Source organism: Antechinus flavipes, chromosome 3, assembly GCF_016432865.1.
Source record: "Antechinus flavipes isolate AdamAnt ecotype Samford, QLD, Australia chromosome 3, AdamAnt_v2, whole genome shotgun sequence".
Taxonomy (NCBI): domain Eukaryota; kingdom Metazoa; phylum Chordata; class Mammalia; order Dasyuromorphia; family Dasyuridae; genus Antechinus; species Antechinus flavipes.
The window spans coordinates 6,482,537-6,504,183 of record NC_067400.1 but is presented as its reverse complement, the minus strand read 5'-3'; the positions used below and the strand labels follow the sequence as shown (position 1 = coordinate 6,504,183).

The 21,647-nt window shown below is 43.1% G+C and overlaps 1 protein-coding gene across 6 annotated transcripts in view; it reads left to right on the top strand.

Annotated features, from left to right (window-relative positions):
- Positions 1–21,647, top strand: part of TP63 (tumor protein p63) — a 214,277-nt gene that overhangs the window by 99,651 nt on the left and 92,979 nt on the right. The window contains exon 1 of one of the 6 annotated variants that reach the window (XM_051991653.1): positions 11,499–11,699. The exons of the other annotated variants lie outside the window; for them this stretch is intronic. Coding sequence (XP_051847613.1) covers positions 11,514–11,699 — 186 coding nt within the window. The 5' untranslated portion in view covers positions 11,499–11,513. Of the gene's footprint in view, positions 1–11,498; positions 11,700–21,647 lie in introns of those variants that run through there. 6 annotated transcript variants of the gene reach the window in all.

The following is a 21,647-nucleotide window of genomic DNA, read 5'->3' as shown; positions in this document are numbered from 1 at the left end:
TCCACCATTCCTCCTTCTGAATGTTTGGCCCGACTCCGCTGAACAAGCCTGAACCCTGACTCCCAACACTCAGCCTTCTTGAGGAACCCACCAGAAAGCAGTCTACACCCTATCTCTGGTCAAGACCCAGAGAAAAGGGAGCTGATTTGGGCTTGGCCACACAGCTAGTAACAATCGGAGTCATAATTTGAACCTTCCTCCCCCCTCCAGTAGAACATAAGCTCGGGACAGAAATTATTTTCCTTTTTTTTTTTCTTTGAATTTGTTTAGGACTCTAAGCCCATATTTGAGAGGACTTCATGGTTCCTTGAAAAAAGCTGAATAATGTACAGAGCTCCATTGAGTCATTTTTTCTAGATCTGGAAGGGACCTAAGAGACCACTTAACTTTACACTCTTACTTTACAAAGGCGGAAATGGCTGTTTATGAAGTTTCAATGACTAGGTCTCCTAAGTAGAATTGGAACACAGTCATTATCCTGTCTACTGTACCAGAAGCCAGTATATTCACTGGAGCATCAGCAGTTACTTGCAAGTCACTGCCAAGTTGTGGATAGGAAACATCACCCTGTTTTCCTCTCCCTTCTCTACTTCTTACAGTTGCCAGTGTTAGATCCAGAAATAAGATCCCGTCCCCGTTTTGTCTGTAAAAGACACGTGGTTTTCTTTTTGGGGTTACTGGGGGGAGAGATGAAGCCTGACGTTCATCCTGAGCTAGTGGGATCCTGGCAAAAGGCAGAAAGATGAGAGTTAGGATGCCTGGGCCCAGCTCTTGGATCTCCGGCTTATTCCGTGTGTGACCTCACAACCGATTATCACCTCTCTCCAAGGTCTAAGTCCTCTCCCCAGCTGAGGAGGCTTTGGCTTCTTATTGGGGCACAGATATAAGAAAGGGGAGTTCAAAGTTCTGAGAGCTTGGAACCTTTGGAGGTCTTTTAATATCTCTGCATCGGTCTATCTCGAAAACGGACACAAATGCTCACTTAGCTCACCTGCTTATTAAGAAAATTAACCCATCTTGGCAAAGCTTCGAGATCCACTGATGAGCGTTTGCACTGAGAACACGGTACCTATGTGGACTGTTGCCTCCATCACTGTACTCTCCTAAAGACCCAGTGACCTCAGCTCACACTAATAGCTCTGTTCTAGTGAACAGCAATGTGGATTAATATTATTGATCTCTTATTTAACTGATATCCATTATTAGTTATTTATTGACATTAATGAATCATGAGTTTATCATAATTTTATTTCTTGTCGATTCATAATTAATCAATATTGATATTTGCACTGAGAGCAAGGTACCTCCCTGGACTGTCACTTCCATAACCTTCTCCCAAATACCCAGTGACCTCAGCTCACACCACCAGCTATGTTCCAGGGAACAGCGATGTTAATTAAAATCAACAATCACTTATTTAATTAATAACATTAGTTATTATTAACACTAATTATTATTTAGTTAAGATTATGTGTTGCTGATTTATAATTAATCAATATCGATATTAAATGAGAGTGGAATGTAAATTTCTTAAATGAAATGTTTATTATTGAGGTACAAGTGAGGGAACATCTATTGAGTCCCTAATAGGGGCCGGACCCTGTGATAAGTACTGAGGACCCAATGAAAGGCCAAAGCCATTTTAGAGTTTGCAGTCTGATGGGAAAGACAACTGAAAACAAGTAGATACCAACAAGGATGGTAGAGATCCCTGGGCCAAGAGTCAGGAAAGAAAGCCTGAATTCAAATTCAGCTTCAGAGAGATTTTATATATATGTGTATATATATATATATATATATATATATATATATATATATATATACACACACACACACATATATATATGTTTATATATATATATATATGTTTATATATATATATATGTAAAATGTATAGGGTATCTATGTGTGTGTGTGTGTATGTATATATATATATATACACATACATACACACACATATATATGTATGTATATCTATGTATATGGTATCTATGTGTATATATATGTATATGGTATCTATGTATATATATGGTATATATAAATATATGTGTATGTGTATATATGCATATGAATTTCTATAATTATCCCTATTTTCCATATAAGGATACTTCCAATATTTTATGACCCTGGTTGAGACCTCCATCTCTATTGGGCTCAATTTTCCCATCTGTCCAATGGGAATAATCTACCTCCCAGGCTTGTTAGCAGGATCAAATGAAATAATAATGGCAAAACTCTTAGCATGGAGCCTGGCCCACAGTAAGAGTTATATAAATGTGGGCTATTGGTGGTGGTGGGCAGGATAAATAGGAAACAGCAGAAGGAAGAATTTACAAATAAAGGAGGTGGGGAGAGGTTTCCCATGGAAGATGAGGTTTTAGCTGGGACTTGAAGGACTCTTGGGGAGCCAAGAAACAGAGATGAAGAGGGGGGCGTTCCAAGTCATGGGGAGAAGACAGGGAAAATGGCCAGAGGTGGGGAGATGGAGACTGGAGAGTCAGTCAGGAGGCCAGTTTCACTGGACCAAACGGTTCAGGGGAATAGGGAGGATCTAAGAAAGCTGAAAAAGTCTCCGTGGGGATGAGGCACGTGGGAGAAGCAGAAGGGGAAAGTCCAGTCTTAGCGTTAGGAAGATGTTGCTGCTCAGTGGAGGATTGATAGGAGTGGGGACACTTGAGGCAGACAGCCCAACCAATGGGCTGTTGGAATACGCAACGTACAAGGAACGAGACAAGAATCAGGCCGCTAACAGTGTCAGAAGAGAGAAGGGGGGATAGGTGAGGGTCCTTGTGACAGATCAGATGATGGGGGCAGTAAGGAAGAGAGTGAGCAGTCAAGGCCGACGCCTCCCATGCAAACTTAGTGACTGGTAGGACGATGGTGTCTTTGAAAGTAACAGGCAAGTCAGAAAGAAGGTTGGCTTTGGGGGGAAGATAATAAGTTCTGTTCGGACTTGTTGAGTTTACAGTCAATGTCAGTAAGGTGCCCGGTCAAGATGACCATCAGGGAAGTAGAGATAAAGGATCAGAGGTCAAATGGAAGGTTAGGGCCAGATCCAAAGATTTGAGAATCATCTGCATAGGAAAGGTCGTTGAATCCATAAGATCTGAGATGACCCAAATGAAACGGTATCTAGATGAAGAGAAGATGACCCGGGAGAGAGGCTTGTGGGAAGCCTGTGGCAAGATAGTTGTACCTGAACAGAGAGCCAGACGATTGGGGATTCGGGGTCATTGTCAATTTCTTCAGCTTACCCCTTCATCTTCTACAAGGAACGTTTGCCCATTGGCCACCTGGGCCAGAAAAAGGGACAGCTGGACTGCTGACTGATATCGAGGTCTATCACTGGCTCTGTGACCTTGGACAAGGTCACATTTAACCCAGTTAAATGCCCCCAGTTTCCTCATTTATAAAATACAAGGGGATGAGCTCAAGATGTCGAAGGGGCCCCAGCTGTTCCTCTGAGAGAGAGGCTTCTATTTGAAATCCCCAGGGCTTGACTCCTTCTCCCCCCTGCCCTCTGTTTCTACATCTCAGAGCAACAAATGGAGTCTGTGAGAGCTCGGAGTTCAGAGCCCATCCCCGATCCTCACTGGATGGGTGACCCCGCTTCCAACACCAGCTTGCATCTCCTCCCCCGTAAGATGTGGAGCCTCTGCTCTGTGATCAGCCGATGGCAAAGCCCTTGGCCCCCTCGGAAGCCCCGCGGAAATGCTGAGCGCTCCCACTGCTGCTGTGGAACAGAAGCGAGTCCAGTCAGACGTGTGTTGGGCAATCCCCTCTCAGGCTCCTCGCCCTAAATTCTGGGCATCGACTGCTTCCTCTGCCAAGGACTTTGAGAACCTCCGGATTTACACCTGAGAAATCCGAAGCTCCCCCAGGGTCAATGACTCACTCAGGGTCACATAACTAACGTGAACCTTAAATGAGGCTCTCTGTCACCACTCCGGTGCTCCTTGCTCAGACCGCTGTAGAAACGTCTTCATCTGCCTAAAATATTGGTTCCGTCGATGGGTCAGAGTGAGGCTGCGGAGGCCACTGGGCAGATGTTCTCGCTACGGCGCCACGGATTCTGGAAGGGATCGCTCGGTCCCTGAAGGACGACGGCTGGATGACTTTTGATAGAATAGCCACAAAACAAACTATCACTATAGAGTGTTGAATCTAGGGCCGGGAGTAGGGCAGGATAAGAAAGTCATTGGGGCAGGGGGCGATGCCAGGGCAGAAGTACGCCCTGGAATACATCAAGATAACTGAAGGACCCTGATAAGGGAGGGGAAATGGCCTGGAGGGGAGAGGAAGGAGAAGAGTGACTATGAGAGGATGGGAAAGTTCCCAGGATGAGCTCACAGTAACTAAAGGTAGGATTGGATGATCAGGGATATGGTAGCTAAGGGAAGAAGCCCATCCCAGAATTCTGTTATTACACTGCAGCACCCTGAGCCAAGATTCCAGTGGCCCTGTCTTAGTTACAGCTCTGGCTGCATTGATTTGTCTCGGTGTCGATTCTAAGTGATATCAGTACTGTCTGGATGTGATTAGCTTCCTCATCAATTTTTGAGTTTGACTTCCAGGGCCTTATGCGAAGGCAGCTAGGTGGTGCTACGTGGAAAGTTAAGAAGACTCCGAGTTCAAATCTGACCTCCGACACTTATTGACTGTGTGACCTTGAACCGATCTCATGATCAGGTTTGCCTCAGTTGCCTCATCTGGAAAATAAGCAAAAGAAGCACATGACAGATTACTTTGTTGTCTTTGCCAAGAAAACCACAAGGGGGTCTCCAACAGCCAGCCATTCCTAAACAAAAAGAGCTACAAAACAAAGTCTCCAGAGGTGGTCATTATGACTTGTACCTGAAACTATTTCTCTGTTTTCTCTCCCCTTAAGCATTAACTCCTTGAGAACAGAGACCATCTTGCTTTCCTCTGAATCCCCAGAATTTAGTCCAGTATTTTGTACAGAATCAATGCTTCATGATGTTCTTTTTTTTTCATCCTTTCAAGAAGAAAAGTATCAATGACCCACTGTTCATTCATTCTCTATGACCTGGAGTAGCCTGTGGATTACTGTCACACACTTGGTCTTCGGGCTCCTCCTCAACTGGCCCTGTTCCAGTGTGGAAGGAACTTGTAGCCCTCTCTTACGCAAGCACGGCCTTCATCACTATGGTAGCCTCCACTCCATGAGGCGATGACAATGCCGAGCAGTCTAAGCCATCCCCAATAAAAGCTATTTTCTATATCTCGCCACGATGTCCCCCGAGAGAGTCATTTGGGGAATAGCACTGAGATAGGTGAAGAGGAAATATCTGGACTGGGTAGTTTGTCCCACAGCTCTTCCTGGGTACAGGACTAACTGGAAGCTCTGACTCATCCTACCCTGAAGTGCTGTGGTTGATGACATACTTACGTTGTTTCGTATAATGGGCAATGGCGGGAATCACGCAGAATAATTATGTAGTGGAACGAATAGTGGCCTTGGAATCACTATTTGTATCCCAGGTCCAGTGGACAACTTGTGTCACTCTGGTCACTCACGTGTAAGACAAAACTCCCCAGAAGCCCTGCACTCCCCAGCCCCCAAGATTGCCGTAAGAAGAGCGTGGATCATACATAGAGCACGACATTGATGAAGCGCCCCACTCCCACGTGCCAGGCGCTGTCCGTGAGGCTGAGATAATCTCTGCCTTGACGTCCTCACTGCTCCCTCGCTCCAACCTCGTAACTCAAACTCTCCCAAGTTCCATAAATCTCCTCAGCTCTGAACCAGCCCCTCCTTTGGAATGAGCTTTGGCCAGTGTAGCCAGTCCTCCACACAGGAAGAGCTCCTCTCGCTGTTATTTGAAATGTCTTCGATTCAAGAAGCCATCCAGTTTGTGATCAAAACGAGCGAAGATCTCGATGTCTTCTCCCTTGATAAATGCATCTTGGTACTTACTGTAATTGGATTAGGCTGCTTAGATCAGTTGATGTAGGGAATCCTCACCCTTCCACCAGATTAATGTTCCTTAAGCCTCAATCTAACCAGGTCAATTCCTTCCTCATTTTAGAGCTTCTTCACCTGTAGGACAGCGGTTCTTTGCCTACAATTTTCCCAGGAACTTTTAGTTATCTATGATCTGGGATGGGGGGAAAAGAATAAATAATTAGCATGTTTGGTTTTTTTTTTCATCTTGAACTGAAATTTAGAATTCCCCTTGTATCATGACAAATATAATCTGAATAGGGGTGCAAAAAATTTGCTGGACTGTCAAAGTGATGTAACTTTCTATCTCTTTTTTTTCTCTGTCTCTCTGTGTGTTTCTTTTTCTCTCATTTTCTTTCTATTTCTTTCTCTGTCTCTATCTCTCTCTCATGTCTATCTCTGTGTATCTCTCTGCCTATCTAGTAGCTGCTATAGGACAAAATAGAAACTCTTTTGTTTAATCTGTTGAGACCCACTGACCCTGCATTTCTCTCATCTCCCTTCCACACTCTTCTAATCAGATTGGCCTTCTCTTGGCTTTTCAGAAAACATGCTTCCTGTCCCATCCTTTAAACTGACCTTCTCCCATTCTTGGACGGTGCCCCCTTCTTATGTCTGCCTCATAGAGTTCTTCTCTTCCTTTAAGGTGAAACTCGAGCACTATGGGTAAGAAATCTTTTTCAGATCCCCCAAATGTCTGCGCCCTCCTTCCCAAGGGACCGTCTTGTTGGACAGCTAGGGGGCACTGAAGTACACAAAACACTGGGCTTGGACAAAGGAGAAACTTGAATTCGAATCTCTCCTCAGACACTGTGGTCAAATATTTAACATCCATCTGCCTCCATTTTTTTTTTTAACTATAAAATGGAGATTAAAAATAGCATGTTAAGTCCCAGGGCTGTTGGGAGGATTAAATGAGAAAATGTTTTTAAAGCACTTAGTACAGTGCCTGGCACATGGAGGAGCTAAATAAATATTAATTATTATATATAATTATATAAATATTAGTTTATATAATTATCTATATTTTTCTAACTGTGTCACATTTATTTGTCTACATCCTCATTGTCTCCTCCATTAGAATGAAGTCCTTGCAATCAGAGATTGCTTGATTCTTGGTCCTTGTATCTCTAGCGCTTACAGGGCTTTGTACCCAATATATTTCCCCTCCCTCAAACACGAACAAACAACCAGTGCTTTGGGAAAGGAGGCACTAGCAGCTGGGGCGGGGGTGGGGGGGGGATAAGGAGGGGACAAGGGGTTGGGAACTGTCTCAAAAGAAAATAATGGTTCTCTACGGGGTGGAAAAGAGGGCGAATATTCTATATCTGGGAGACAGGCAAGACAACGGCATGGGGATGGGAGAGGGAATGGTGTTTATGAGAATAGCAAGAAAGCAGGATTATCATTTCTGGGCATATGATCTATTGATCAGAGAAATACAAATGAAGACAACTCTGAGGTACCACCTCACACCTCTCAGATCGGCTAAGGTGACAGGAAAAGATAATGATGAATGTTGGAGGGGATGTGGGGAAACTAGGACACTGATGCATTGTTGGTGGAGTTGTGAACGAATCCAACCATTCTGGAGAGCAATTTGGAAGTATGCTCAAAAAGGTTTTCAAACTATGCATACTCTTTGATCTAGCAGTGTCTCTAGTGGTTTGTATCCCAAAAATCATAAAGGAAGGAAAAGGACCCACATATGCAAAATGTGTGTCGCAGCCCCCTTTTTTGAAGTGGCAAGGAACTGGAAACTGAGTGGAGGCCCATCTGTGGGGAATGGCTGAATAAGTGATGGTATATAAATGTTATGGAATGCTATTGTTTCAAAAAAAATGATCATCAGGATGATTTCAGAGAGTCCCGGAGAGATTTACACAATGTGATGCTAAGTGGAACGAGCAGAACCAGGAGATCATGGTACATGGCAACAACAAGATTATGGGATGCTCAGTTCTACAGATGTGGCTCTTTTAAATGATGAGGTGATTCGGACCAATTCCAATAGACTTGTGCTAGAGAGAGCCATCTGCCTCCAGAAAGATCATTATGGGGACTGAGTGTGGATCACAACATAGTATTTTCACTCATTTTATTGTTGTTTGCTTGCTTTTTGTTTTCTCTCTCTTTTTTTCTTTTTGGTCTGATTTTCCTTGTGCACCATAAATGTGGAAATACGTTTAGAAAAATTGCACATGTTAAACATATATTGGAACAGTTGCCTTTAGGGGAGAGAATGGGGGGAAAGGGAGGGAGAAAAATTTGGAATGTAAGATTTTGCAGGGGTGAATGTCGAAAACTATCTTTGCATGTATTTTGAAAATAAAAAAGCTGTTCTTTAAAAAAAAAGTTTAAAACTCAATAGAAATGGTACTGACTCAACCTTTGAGGAGTCTCAGTATTATTACTTTTTTTTATTTGATACAGTAAATATATTCTAAGTCTTAAAAAACAAAACAGGATTATATAGTGGCAAGAGCTCTGAATTCATATTTAGAGGGGTCCTAGCAGAAGGTACCATTTCTGTATCACATTAAGGCCCTTGACAAGCACCATTATGTACTAAAAGTCTAATTATCCCTATTGTACAGATGAGGAAATGGGGGCTCACAGGGAAACAAGGTGATTAGTCTGTTTCCGCACACCTGGTAAGCACTGGAGGTTGGGTTCCCAACCCAGGGTGCTCTAAGCAGAGCCTTCTTTCCAAGCCAGAAGATGTACCCGGAAGCTAAGATTGACTTCCAAGCGCCCTCTGCACGGCCTTGAACAAAACCCCCTCCCTCCCTACTCCTTCCTCCCCTCTGCTTCCAAAACATCCTCTCTTTATTTATTCTCTTAGGGACCCAAGTGTTCTCCAAAAGCTGTCCAGGGGTCCCCTTGCTGCTAAGCCCTCCTCCTCCAGTCTGAGTTATCTTCTGGATATTCCTTATAAAGTTCTCACGGACTTCTGTATGTTTATGTCATCCCAAAGTCAATTACTTGAAGGATTGGGGCTAATGCAGTTCTCTTTTTGCCTTCTCCCTCACACAAAGCCTGACAGAGAAGATGCTGAATAAATCTTTATTGAATGATCAACAACTTTTTAGACTCAGTTTTCTGATCTCTAGAATGGAGCATGTTCTCAGTACTCACTTGCTCACCTATGAGGATAAATATAATGAAAGTACTTTTTGTAAACACTGGAGCAAATACCTCAGCTCCCCGTTACTGAGGACCATTTTTTTTTTTCTGATTCTAACTCTTGAATTTTTTTTAATTTTTTTTTCATCTGCAGATCAGGGGTCATCTGTACTTGACCTGGGGTAAATTAAGTCCCTGAGGGAAATCTGAAGCCTTATCTAACATTCATAATCTTACTTGGCCAAAGGGCAATCAGTTGTGTTAAGGAAACTTTTTGATCATTAGAAGCAGTCTTACAAATCAGAAAAAGCTATAATAGTGAAATAAAGCACATTTCTACATGATATAAAGGATTTGGAGTCTTAGGATCTGGAGTCAAATCCTGCCTCGGTTTCCAGTTCACTTAACCTCCACTTTTCAGTTTTTTCATCCACCAAATCAAAGTCATTCCTATCCAATTATAAGAAGGTCTTTTGCAGGAAGAATTGGATGGCTGGAAAAGTGGAAGCAAAGAGAGGGCAAGCCCATAATGCTGTCCCACCGGTGCAAATGTCCCTAGAGGCCTTGACCAGAAGCTTCCTATCAGCGTCTCCCCGGCTGCCTCCTCGAAAGCATTTCCAGTGTTCAGGAGCCGGCTTCGGTCTGGCCCCCTGGGAGTTTCCACCAAGCAGGGGCAGATGTGCCTTTCCTGGTGCTACCTGTGACCGTGGAACACGGGGCAGTGAGAGTGCTGGGACAGAGGGGACGGGGAAAGTGGAGGCCGAGATAGGAATCTCACAGAATTACATAAAACACTTCGAGATAATGGGAGGAATTTAATGAAACGCCAGGAGAATTTGGTCATCAGTTACTCAACTGAAAGCCCAGGGCCAGATTCCATGGTAGTGTGCCGATGGAGGCACATTTACAGGACAAAAGCCAGCAAAGCCTTCCCTTGGAGGACATGGGCTCCTGCTCATCTTTTCAATCTTGTTTGTGTCTCCCTTACCAGCACATTGGATGGCTGACCCCAGGGCACAGAATGCTTTCCATTGGGGCAGGGAAACATGATGAAAACCTGGATTTGGAATCATAGAAGGAAGGGCGAGGCAAAGAAATATTTGAGTCTGCTTTGGGGCTTCCGTTGGGTGGCTCCCAGTCCCGGAGGAGGGACCGATCAGTCCCAACTCTGAATCGCTTTTGCCCAAGCTGCTTTCTTGGGTCTCTCTGAGCCTGTTTGTTCAGATTGAGGTGACCGACTTCAGTGTTCTGATTCGTGATGGAAACAGCCCCGGCTCTTCGGGGTACCTATGGTGGAGTGGCGGCGGGCCATAGGACTCAATGACCGTGTGTTACGGTGGAGCTGGGTAATGGCTATAAAAGTGTCTCCCCAGCACCGAAAACCAGGCAGCTGTCCAAAGCTCGGGCCAGCGGTAGTCTGAGTGTCTGAAGTCTGGTAGTGTTGCAGGCAGACATGAGCTTTCCCTTTTCCTTTTTGTTCTTGTGTGTGCACATTTCTTTCAATAATCCACTTCACAGATACCTGCCCCTCTCCGGCCCCACTTCATTTTTTTCTTCTTCTTAGTTTACTTAAGTTTGTGTTAACTTTTAGAAATCCTTTATATTAATTAATGAGCTAGTGGAAGTGTCTTCTGTCCTTCCTTCTTTATTTTCTTTTTTCTATTCCTTTCTTCCTGTTTTTTCCTTCTTTCTTTCCTTCTCCTCTTTGCTCCTTTCCTCTTTCCTTCCTTCTCCCTTTCCTCCTTTTTCTTCCTCCCTTCCTCTCTCTCTCCCTATCCTTTCATCCTTTGTACCCTCCCTTACTTCCTTTCCTTCCTTCCTTTTCCCCTTTCCTCCTTTTTCTTCCTCCCTTCCTCTCTCTCTCCCTATCCTTTCATCCTTTGTACCCTCCCTTACTTCCTTTCCTTCCTTCTCCCTTTCCTCCTTTTCTTCCTTCCTTCCTTCTTTTTTCCTCTTTCCTTCCTTCTTTTTTCCTCTTTCCTTCCTTCCTTCCTTTTTTCCTCCTTTCCTTTTTCCTTCCTCCCTCTTTCCTTCCTTCCTTTTTCTTTCTTTCCTTCCTTCTTTTTTCCTCTTTTCCTTTTTTCCCACCTTTCCTTTTTCCTTCCTTCCTTTTTCTTCCTTGCGTCCTTCCTTCCTCTCTCTCTCTTTTCTCTTTCTCTCTTCTGTGTCTCTCCCTCTGTCTATCTTTCTCTAACAAGGGAAAGTTATACCACTCTTGCTCTGTCTCCTTGTTGTTGTTGTTTTTTTTTTCTCCTTTTTAAAGATTGGTGATAAGGAATTCTAACCACTTAATGAGATGGGAGAGGCCTCCCTCCATTGGAGTGGAGGAGTCCAGGTGGAAGTTTGATGGATTGGACAGGTAAAGTGAACGGTCCCGCCCCTTCATGCCTATAGTTGGGTATATATAAGGAAACCTTAAATTATGCAGGGAAAGAGAGAGCAAGCCTTGAGTCCTGTTATCTTCTTAGGAGAATCCTGTTTTGAGGGTCTCGAAGGGGGTGGGGGGGTTGCCAAAATCCTGGAGCCAGAAGAGCGGACAGCGACGCTGATCAACCTCCCTGCTAACATGCTGTACCTGGAGAACAATCCTCAGACTCAGTACAGTGAGGTAAGGGACTGCTGGGGACTTTGACATAAGACTTGGAGATGCTCTCTTAGTTGGATACATATGTACATATCCAGATACATATATAACTAATATATACATATATATGTATCCTTGCCGGAGAGATAAAGACCAGCATTCAGGACTCTTAATCAGCCCAGTCAAAATTGCAGTAAATTATATAGGAAACTTTTACTTTGGGGGGTGATTCCATGTGGTTAATGTGAACTTTTTCAGCCTGAGAATTATATTAGAAATAGAATTTGAACTATATTTGTGGGGAAAATACATACATACATATATACATACATATATATACATATATAGTTGGGGTGAATTCTTATATGTACATATATTTATATGAAAATAAGCTGGACAGTGAGAATTTGGGGGGCCCAAAAAGCATAAAAGGCTTCCATGTCCAGCAGCTGTCACGCCAATGCACTGACTGTGGCGATGTTCCTAAGCATAAGACTCTTACTTGAGTTACTTACTTGCTTACTTGAGTTTTGTGAAAAGCGGCAAAGTTTGACGCACAAATTAATGTCCAAGTAGCGAAAGCCTTCAAAGTGATCGCATCTCTTCCAACTGACTTTGATCCTGGCCCTCTCCGATAAATAGCACCTACGTTACCCTGTGGCAACCGGGGAATTCCACAGAGCAGTGACAATTCGGGAGGGATGCGTGCCTATTGATGGAAATCCAAAGTTAGATTCTTGCCCACGGGGGGATAAAAATGACCTGCTTGCATCTACCTTCCAGCCAAGCACTTGTTTGTAACATCCGTTAAATAGGCTGTGGGGTTAAAGTGATTGGGAGGGAGGGCTGGAGGACCCCCCCTTCCCCAACCACCTCAAGGGCTTGAAGGAAGTCTCCTGGGGTGGAGGGAGGTCTCACAACAAGATTAGTTTACATTCCACAGAATAGAGCAGCTGTGTTGACATTAATCAGATTTTTTTTGGTTTGGGGGGCAGGGGGAGGCCGGAGAAAGAGTTCAGGATTTCAGACAAAAAATGCCGAACGCTCGTTGGTGGCAGACAGACAGGCCGGGCCACTTCCATCAAAATAAAAACGTTCTGGGGCAGTTCGAGGGGAGGGAGGGAGGGAGGAAGCCAAAGTTGGCACAGCCAGCAGGGGAAGCCTCATTGTTTGGGCTGGAGCCGGGACATCTGAGTTCTAGAAATGCGATCGGGGAAATGCTGAGCGAGCAAGAGAAGGACTCGGGACCTCTGATTATCCCGCTGAATCTAGCCTTGAACATTTGAGGTTCCCTCTTCTTCTTTCCAGGAATAAACAGAATCCGTTGATTTTGCTCAAAATGGTGAAAGTCTAGAAAATGATGATCTTAAAAATGAGTGAAACACCCCATGTGAAACTATTCCTGGTGTTGAGATAGCCCCCATGCCCGAGGATCGGAGTAGACCCACTCTGGGGAAAATGAGGCCGGAGGTGCTCCTTGTATCTTTTCTGAGGCTGACTGACCCCCGTAAGATATCGTCATGCTACTGTTCACGCATGGTCACACATGTAGAATTTATGGCCCCCAAACCCACAGGTTTTGCTTTTTTAGGGAATATGGGGCAGGGGCAGGGAGGGTGCGATTGGACATAGATCTTTCCTATAGAAAATCGTTGTTTTGGACAGCATTAGTGACAGTTTCCATCGTTATCATTGTTGAGGCTTGTATAACGTAGGGAGAAATCAAGATCCGATCACTGTAAAGTTAAATATTAAATTCATAAGATAGAAATCAGCTAAATCCATCAGCACAGTGAGCAAAGGAGATTCAGAGGCATTGTTCCCTTCCACAGGGGTGAGCGCGGTCAGCACATCAAGGAAATTAGAGCCGGGACTTCTGAACGTCCCGCTTGTTTGTCAAAATGCCATAAATTGGGCTAGCTTTATGGGAGCGCCGTCGAGAAGGGAGCCCCCATCTGCCCTGGGCGAGATGGTCATCATTCACCCCCGGGATCTCTAGGTCCGAGCCCGTGCTAGAAGGAGCTTTGTCTAGGTATTGTTTTGAGGGCATTTGGAAAAGAACATTGGGAAATATTAAGTATTCAGCAGACCCATAAGTAGTATCACAATCCCAAAGTCAAGACTTATAAACATAGATTTTCTTAAATTTAGGACTTTTCTCAAAGAAATATACCCACTGTCCATCTGTGAAGTCACTAATTTTACCAGAGAATCAGCAGTGTCCCTAAAGCATACATCGAGCTCAGAACCCAAAGGTGGCAGTTGTGAAATTCCCTGGGAAAGTGACTATGTTCATCCCCTGACACATCTTGAGGTCATGGCTTATGTTGGGAAGTACAGCCCCAAGCATCTGGATAAACTGGCCTTGCCATCAGAAGGTGACAGGAGAAACAGACCAAACGCTGGCCGTCCCAGCCAAAGATCCAGATTTAAGAGAAACCCCGTATCCTAAATGTCCCAATTGGGCTGTGTATCTTGGAAGTCACTTAGCATTTTCAAACCTTAATTTCCTCATTTATTAAATGGGCAGAATAAGGCACATGCTTGCTGCGTCACCAGTGTTTTGTGAAGAAAGTGTTTTATACACTTTGAAGACCTAAATGAAGATGAGTTTTTTCCATAAAAAAGTATATATCATTTCTTTCAGTCAGTTTACAGGAGATGAACTTGTAGCTTAATATTTTTATTTAATTAAAACAAATCATTTAGTCATTTCATCCACTCATTAAGTGATCACTAGAACATTGTGTGTGTGTGTGTGTGTGTGTGTGTGTGTGTGTGTGTGTGTGTGTGTGTGTAATCTCCCGATTCCAACATAAACTCTTGGAAGACTGAGATGGAAGGAATACTAATTAAGGAGATTGAAAAAGCGTGAAAGGAATGAATCTATAGCCAAGGAAGATGACAGGAATCCTTAGAATCATAATTTGAGACTAGATCAAAGTATCTTCTCTCTAACTACTGATTCTGTGGGGAGGGAAGATAGTCTGGTGTTCGCTGACTGTTCCCACTCCACCAAAACTCCCCACTGCCCCACTGGAAGCCGAGGAAAACCTTGGAAACGGTGCAGTTGAACAGGAAGGCATTTCTGCAGACCTGGGGGAGAGGAGCAGAAAGACACAGAATGTGACAGACCCAGTTTCAGCTTCTGGCTTCTCAGGAATCCTGGGAAGAGTTGATAAGCAGAATCCCCAGGATTTGGTGCAGGAGTGAGGGGAGAAATGCTTCTTGCTTAGTTGGTCGGGGTGGGGGAAAGAGGAGCATGAGAAGAGAAGGCGCCATCTTAGCTGAAGATTTTTGCTTCTCAACGTCCTTAAAAAAGACGTGCCTGGAATTCAGAGACATTCCCAAACTCACAATTATCAAAAGTTCTTCCCACCCTCGGGTGATGGGGGAGAGGAACAAGGCTTTGTGGGCCAACTGTGATGATTCTAGAACCGTGAGGGATTTTTGTGATCTTCTGGCCCTTTATTTTACACATGAACGGATACACATACACACGTGTGTGTGTGTATGTGTGTGTGTGTGTACACACATACAAATACATATACATATAAACATTTGTAACATGATAAAAATATAACTAGAATTAATATAGAGCACTTCAAGTTTAAGGGCTGTTTACTCATTATCACCTGACATAAGCCTTGAGTAGTTTTACAACCCTGTGACATGTGTATTCAGAGTGTTCTCATTCCCGTTTCACAAATGAGCAAAAGGAAGCTCAGAGACAATCAGTAACAAGAGGTGGAATTGGATTCTGAGTCTCCCTGACTCCACTTCTAGAGGCTCAGATTCATGTCCTTCTCTCCCATGTATATGTGCATGTACATATTAGGGTCACAGCGCTAGAGCTGAAAGGAGAACCCCAGGCTGTCTGCCCCAGTCTCTTCATTTTGCAAGAAAATGGAACCCTGAGAGTCTAAATGATAGGGACACATTGGAATACTGGTCATCAGCCCCAGCCCATTGTCCACTAGGTGAATCTTGCATCCAATTTTTATCTGTCCAAGTAACTCATCTCTACGGGGTGACGGGCGTTGCCACAGTATAACATGGACTAGTGGCCCCGGAATCCCTGCAGGACCACTTCAGCCTTGGATCAGAAGGACACCATGAGCTAGCCTTTCCTCTCGGAGCTCACACCATAGGCATTTAATAGAGCTACCCCTCATTATAGGTCAGAGAAAGAGCTGCTTTCGGTTTGATCACTGAGTAAAGAGTTGCTTTAAATGAGATGTTCTTTTAAAATATCTCTAGTTTTTTTTTTTTCTGCAACTTTTAAAAAGAAAAAAAAAAAGAGATAACTTTATACTGAACTCTAGCCATAGCATGGGAAGGTAATACAAAGGGAATAAGTATTTATTAAGTGCCTACTGTGTGCCAGGCACTGTGCTAAATCTATAAACCCCACCCCCGATGACATATCTCAACCAAGGGTAGAAGGATTGCAGATCACTCAACACTCCCTTTCTCCACTCTTAGAAAAGTTACTCCCATATATTATGTATCCATGATAGGTCAAAAGCAACTATTTGTGTGTGTGTGTGTGTGTGTGTGTGTGTGTGTTTTTTTTTAATGAATATTTAGGACAAGGACGCTTAAGGGAGTCAATACAACTGAAATTCATTGGAGGTATGTCCCACTGGTTTCTCAGAATTAGCTTCTTTTCTCATTGAACTCTTCCTTTCTCAAAAAAATAAAAACAGAGAAAATTATAAACCTAAAAATCAACAACGGAAACATTTCAGTGTCATAAGACCAAGAAAGAGTCATGTTTAAGGACCCACGATTCCCAGAAATGAACAGCCCATGAGAAGCAGAGCCCAACTTGTTCTTTTCTCTCTTGGTGAGAGCTTCCCTCACCCCTGAGCAACAGCAGCAACAATGATGGCAACTTTCTTTGTATCTTGAATTAAGGTTTCTGATTTGCCTTTGAAATAGGGTGCTGGTTATCCCCTTTTCTTTGGAGGAAGGGTGGGATATGGCTGAGGGTTGGTACATAGACCGACAGACTCAGATGAAGCATTAGTTGGTTTGAATGAACTGGGTTTTTTTTCTCTTTACTTAAATTTTGTTGCAAGTGATGTCTCATGGGGAAGGGGGTTGTTGTGGGATAGAGATATATGTGAAAATAAGCATGGAGTAAAACCACAAAATATCAGCATAATTTATTTTTAAAAAGCAGGGTGCAGAGGGGAGGACGTGTTGTTGCCCATGTAGTTCTTTGAATTGTCCTGATTGTTATGCTGGGAGCTGCTGGCAGCATTTGTGACTTGGGGAAAAAACCCCATCTGTTCCATGTATCACGATCAAATGAGCAGTTATCTAGGAATATAATGATTCGCTGAGTTTTTCTGTCTTGATCATGTGGAGATAGAAAGAGGAGCTCCCACAGAGATCTGCCTGAATCCTGAAGGCTTTGGTGCTAGAAGGAGCAGGGAGAAGAATATCCTGCAGAAGTGCCTTTGAGTGTGTGCATGGGCAGGGGAGCTGGTCAGTTCCAGGTCCATCTAACTCTGGTATAAGAAAGGGCATTAGGAAAAGTGTTCGCTCTGTGGAATTAAAACAAACAAACAAACAAAAAAAACAAATGACTAAGGGCTGTTCCTTCTGCTCAGTCTCTGGTCCAGAAGCAAAGTTGGGCAATGTGACATCAGATTCAGATTTTATTTTCTTCTTTGGAAAATAGGATTTTAGCAAGATGAATGGAGAGAACCTTGAACTTGGGGACCAAAAAAAGCTGGGAAGAAGCCTGCTTCTCCCGCTTTTCTGCAGCTTCCCCCCAGGGTCACAATACTCTCACATGTAACTTGAGGAAGATTGACTAGCTCAGAGATGCTGGCCGGCCAAAAGGTACAACTGGATGATGTGACTTGGTGGGTCAATCCAGAATGAAATGCTCACATGCTAGAGAGCACCTGTGAATTCAGTGGGTCGTTCACACTTCTAATACCTCCACTTTCTAGTTATTCAGTTAAATTAACCACATATTAAGTAGCTATTACTTTGGGGAGCCTAGAATGATAGATTGACATGAACAGTAGAACTCACCATTTTACAGATGAGGAAACTGAGGTCCAGGAACCAGTAGGCCCTTTACCAAAATCACAAAGGATAGGAGGTGAATGGCAAAACTTGTATACAAATCCAAATATTTTGTTTCAAGAGTCTGTGTTTTTCTTAATATGTCACGCTACCATTTATCGGCATACTGCGGTTCAAATGCTACTTGAAGCTTTAGATGAGCCAATACTGAGCCAGCTAGGTGGCTCAATGGAGAGTATAAGGGGACCTGGAGTAAGGAAACTGTCATTTCAAATCCAGCCCAAGAGTGACTTGGAAAAAGCACCATCCCCTTTTTACCTCAGTTTCCTCATCTGCAAAATGGAGATAATAATAGCAACTGATCTCCCAAGATGGTTCTGAAGTTCAAATCAGACAGCATTCTTTATAATTGTAATAATAATTACAAACTGTTAAACTCGGTGCCTGGGACATAGTAGGTGCTACACAAATGCTAGTTACCCCTTTTGTTATCGTTATTATTACAAATATCAATAGCTGTCTCTATCCTCAATGGAGAGGAAATGCTAAGGAGCATAGAGAAAAACATGCTAAGGAAAAAATCCTTTGAGATGGAAGGCAACACTAATGCTTCGTACGAGAGTCCTGGGAAATCAGAGAAGTGTTTATGAAGATGAGGGAATGAACCTTGAAAGGGGAAGGGGAAAATGCGGAAGAATATTCCAGGTAAATGCATGTAAATGCATTTAATGGTGCATTAAGTCAGAGTGGGTCTGTCTTGCAAAGGATTAACTTTCTTTTCTCAATTTCTCTCATCAGCGTATTTGATAAGGGTGTCATGTGTTCTTTGAAGTCATCAAAGTAAAAAAAAATATTGAATGAAATGGGATTTGAGACAGAGATCTCTGGCAGAGGAAGGGAAGGGAAGGGAAGCAGCATTTATTAAGGACTTACTATGATGTAGTAGGCACTGGACTAAGTATTTCGCCAATATTTCATTTGATGGTCACAATAATCCCAGGGAATAGGTGCTATTATTACCCTCACTACAAATAAAGACACTAAAGCAAAGAAAGCAGGGCACAAAGCTTGTTTCTAAGGTCTTGGGTTTCCCTAAGAGTCCAGGCCCTGCCCTCTGTCTACTGCATCATCTAGCTCCCCAGATCTCCTTTAGCCTGACACCCACTAACTCATTAATCAATGCCCTTTAAGTGGAGCCATCCAACAATCTATTAGACAAGCAGCAAGTATTATGCGGCCCTCTTTATTTCTTCACAGTAAAATATAAGTCTCTAGAGGGCCTATAACTGTTCAAACTGAATCACTGACATTTATCTATAAACATTTCATGAGAGACTTAATAAGTAGAAATTAAAAAAAAAGAAAGAAAGAAAGTTGTGAGGGAAGCTGAGTTCTGAAATGGTGAATGGGAAATGACCTTGACCAAGATTGGGCATTGTGCTAGGTCCCACTTTTGAGACAACTGACATATAGTCCTATATATGTATTAAGGGCACATTGACCCCAATCATAGACCCCAAATGAAACCCATGTTTTGTTTTATTTTTTCTCTTGGACCCTCCTCTATAGTATTAAGCCTTAGGTTTGACTGTCGATAGGAACTCACGGTGCCCTGAGCTATTCGGATTGTGTCTTTGACAAAGTGATATATGCTTGGTGCTGGGTAGGAGAAATCTCTCTGTTCATTTTCTTTTGCTCTAACCTTAGTCACTTATATGCAGAAAAATAAAACTGACATTAGGGTGCCTCTGAAAGGCTGGAGAAAGAAACCGGACAATTCAGAGTAAGAGAGTAAAGACTGTAGAGTTTTTCCTCATTTATTGATAAGTTGGTGAAAAGTCCTAGTGTTGAAATGGAAACACGATATCTGGTAGAGTTTGGTAATTTTAGCATATACACTATTAATCAAAGAATTATGGTGTCTCATGATGAAACAGAGTAAAAAATCCTAAGCAATTGCTTCGTTACTGGAGGGTGTTGGCTGGAGGGGCTAACTTACCCAGAAGGCAGTGTTTGCTTAGCACCAGACAGGTGAGGATTGATGCCTGATTTTGTCCAGACCCTACCTAGAGAGGAACCATTGCTTCCTTGGAAATCTGCAATTACCCAATGTTCAGTCTTCCGACTCACCCAGCAGTTCTCTTACAATGTCTCTGGCAGATGTTTATCAAGATTCTAATTGAACGATTCCCAGGGGGAGGAACTCAATTCCTCGCAAATCATCCCACTCCATTTCTGACAGCTCAAATTGCTCCAAAATCCTAGAACTCTGAAACCCAAATCTTTATTACTTTAACCTCCTCCCAGTGGTGCGCTCTCCACCTCTGCTATTCCATAGGATAAGTCTCACCTCTCTTGTAGGTAAACACTTTCCAAATATTTGAAGGCAGCATCTTGCTCTCTTTCCACCACTCCCACCCTGCCAGTCCTGACTTGCGTTCCTCAGGCTAAAACGCTCAGGTTCTGCAATTACTCCTTATCAGACGTGGTTTCAAATTTTCTCACCAACCCTGTCACTTTCTTTGAAATTTGCTCTAGATTAGAAATGTCCCTCAAGTCTGGCCATATCTTAACACAGTGCTCTAGGAAAGGGGAAAGGGGAAGGGGGAAAGGAATAAACATGTATACAATGTCTACTTATGCCAGATACTGCTAATTGCTTTTTACGAATATCCTCTCCTTTGATTCTTTCGGCAGTTTTGCAAGGTAGATGTTGTCGTTATCCCCATTTTCAGTTGGAGAAATTGAGGCAAATGGAATTTCAGCAGTTTGCCCAGAAATACAAAGCTAGCAAGTGTGGAAGACTGGATTTGAACTCCTTTCTTCCTATCTCTAGGCCCAATACTCTAGTCACTGAATCACCAGCTGCCTCTAAATCGATTCTGCTCTATGTGTCGTCCTTCTCTAATGTTAATATTATCTTGTTTTTATTTTGTTTTGTTTTGTTTTTCCCATGGTAGATACTTGAAATAGTGAGTCATATTGAGCCTAGACTCCTTTAAAACCCCACTGTCTGAAAAACCTTCCCCCCAAAACCCCAGCTATCTCACCATATCTCCCTTCTCCTCTACTCCTATACACTGGATTTTTCCCCTCTTAAGTGTCCTGCCCTATTAAGTTTCACCATCTTGGGTTTAAACTGCACTTCTCACCTGTCAAAGTGATTTTAAATCTGTCTTCCAAAGCATTTGCCATCCCTCCCAGCTTTCTGTCATCTGCAGAGCAGATAAGAGTGTCCCTTTGTCTTCATCAAAGTTGTTGAAGAAAATGTTGAAGAAAACTGGGCTGAGGAAAGTGTCCTGGGGCTCCCCTCCCTCTAACTTGCCATCAATCTATTAATCAGGACTCTCCGAGTATGGTTTTTTCAGTCAGCTGGAAATCCAATGGCAGCAGAGTATTTCTAGATCTTTTGAGGGAGGGCTCATGAGACACTTTTCATTTCATTCTTTGTGCTTTTTAGCATTTCTTGGCTCTACCAATCTGATAAGCCTAAGGGGTTTGGCTTAAATAAATATGGCTCAGTCTTTTTGAACCCATTGTGTCCCTAAAGGAAGGGATTGGAGATGTTTGACCTGAAAAAGCCAATACTCATCGGGGTGAGGGACAACATGGCTGCCTTTGATTTTTTTTTTTTTAAGTTCATCATGGGCAAAGGATTAAAGATTGTTTCTGCTTGGTCCCAGAGAGCAAAAATTGGAGCCAGAGGCTGGCAATTGCAAAAGGACAGATTTAGGCTTGAAATAAAAGGGAAAAACAGGAAAACAAAACAATTGTATAAACAAGCAAACTTATTAGCTGAACCATCCAAAGTGAAATAGCATCCTTAAGGAGGTGTTATGGAGGGAGGCTCCCTTCAGGACAAGGTTTCTAACAAAATTTGGGTGACTAAGCGTAGGTTAGAAATCTTTTAGGAGGGGATTCTTA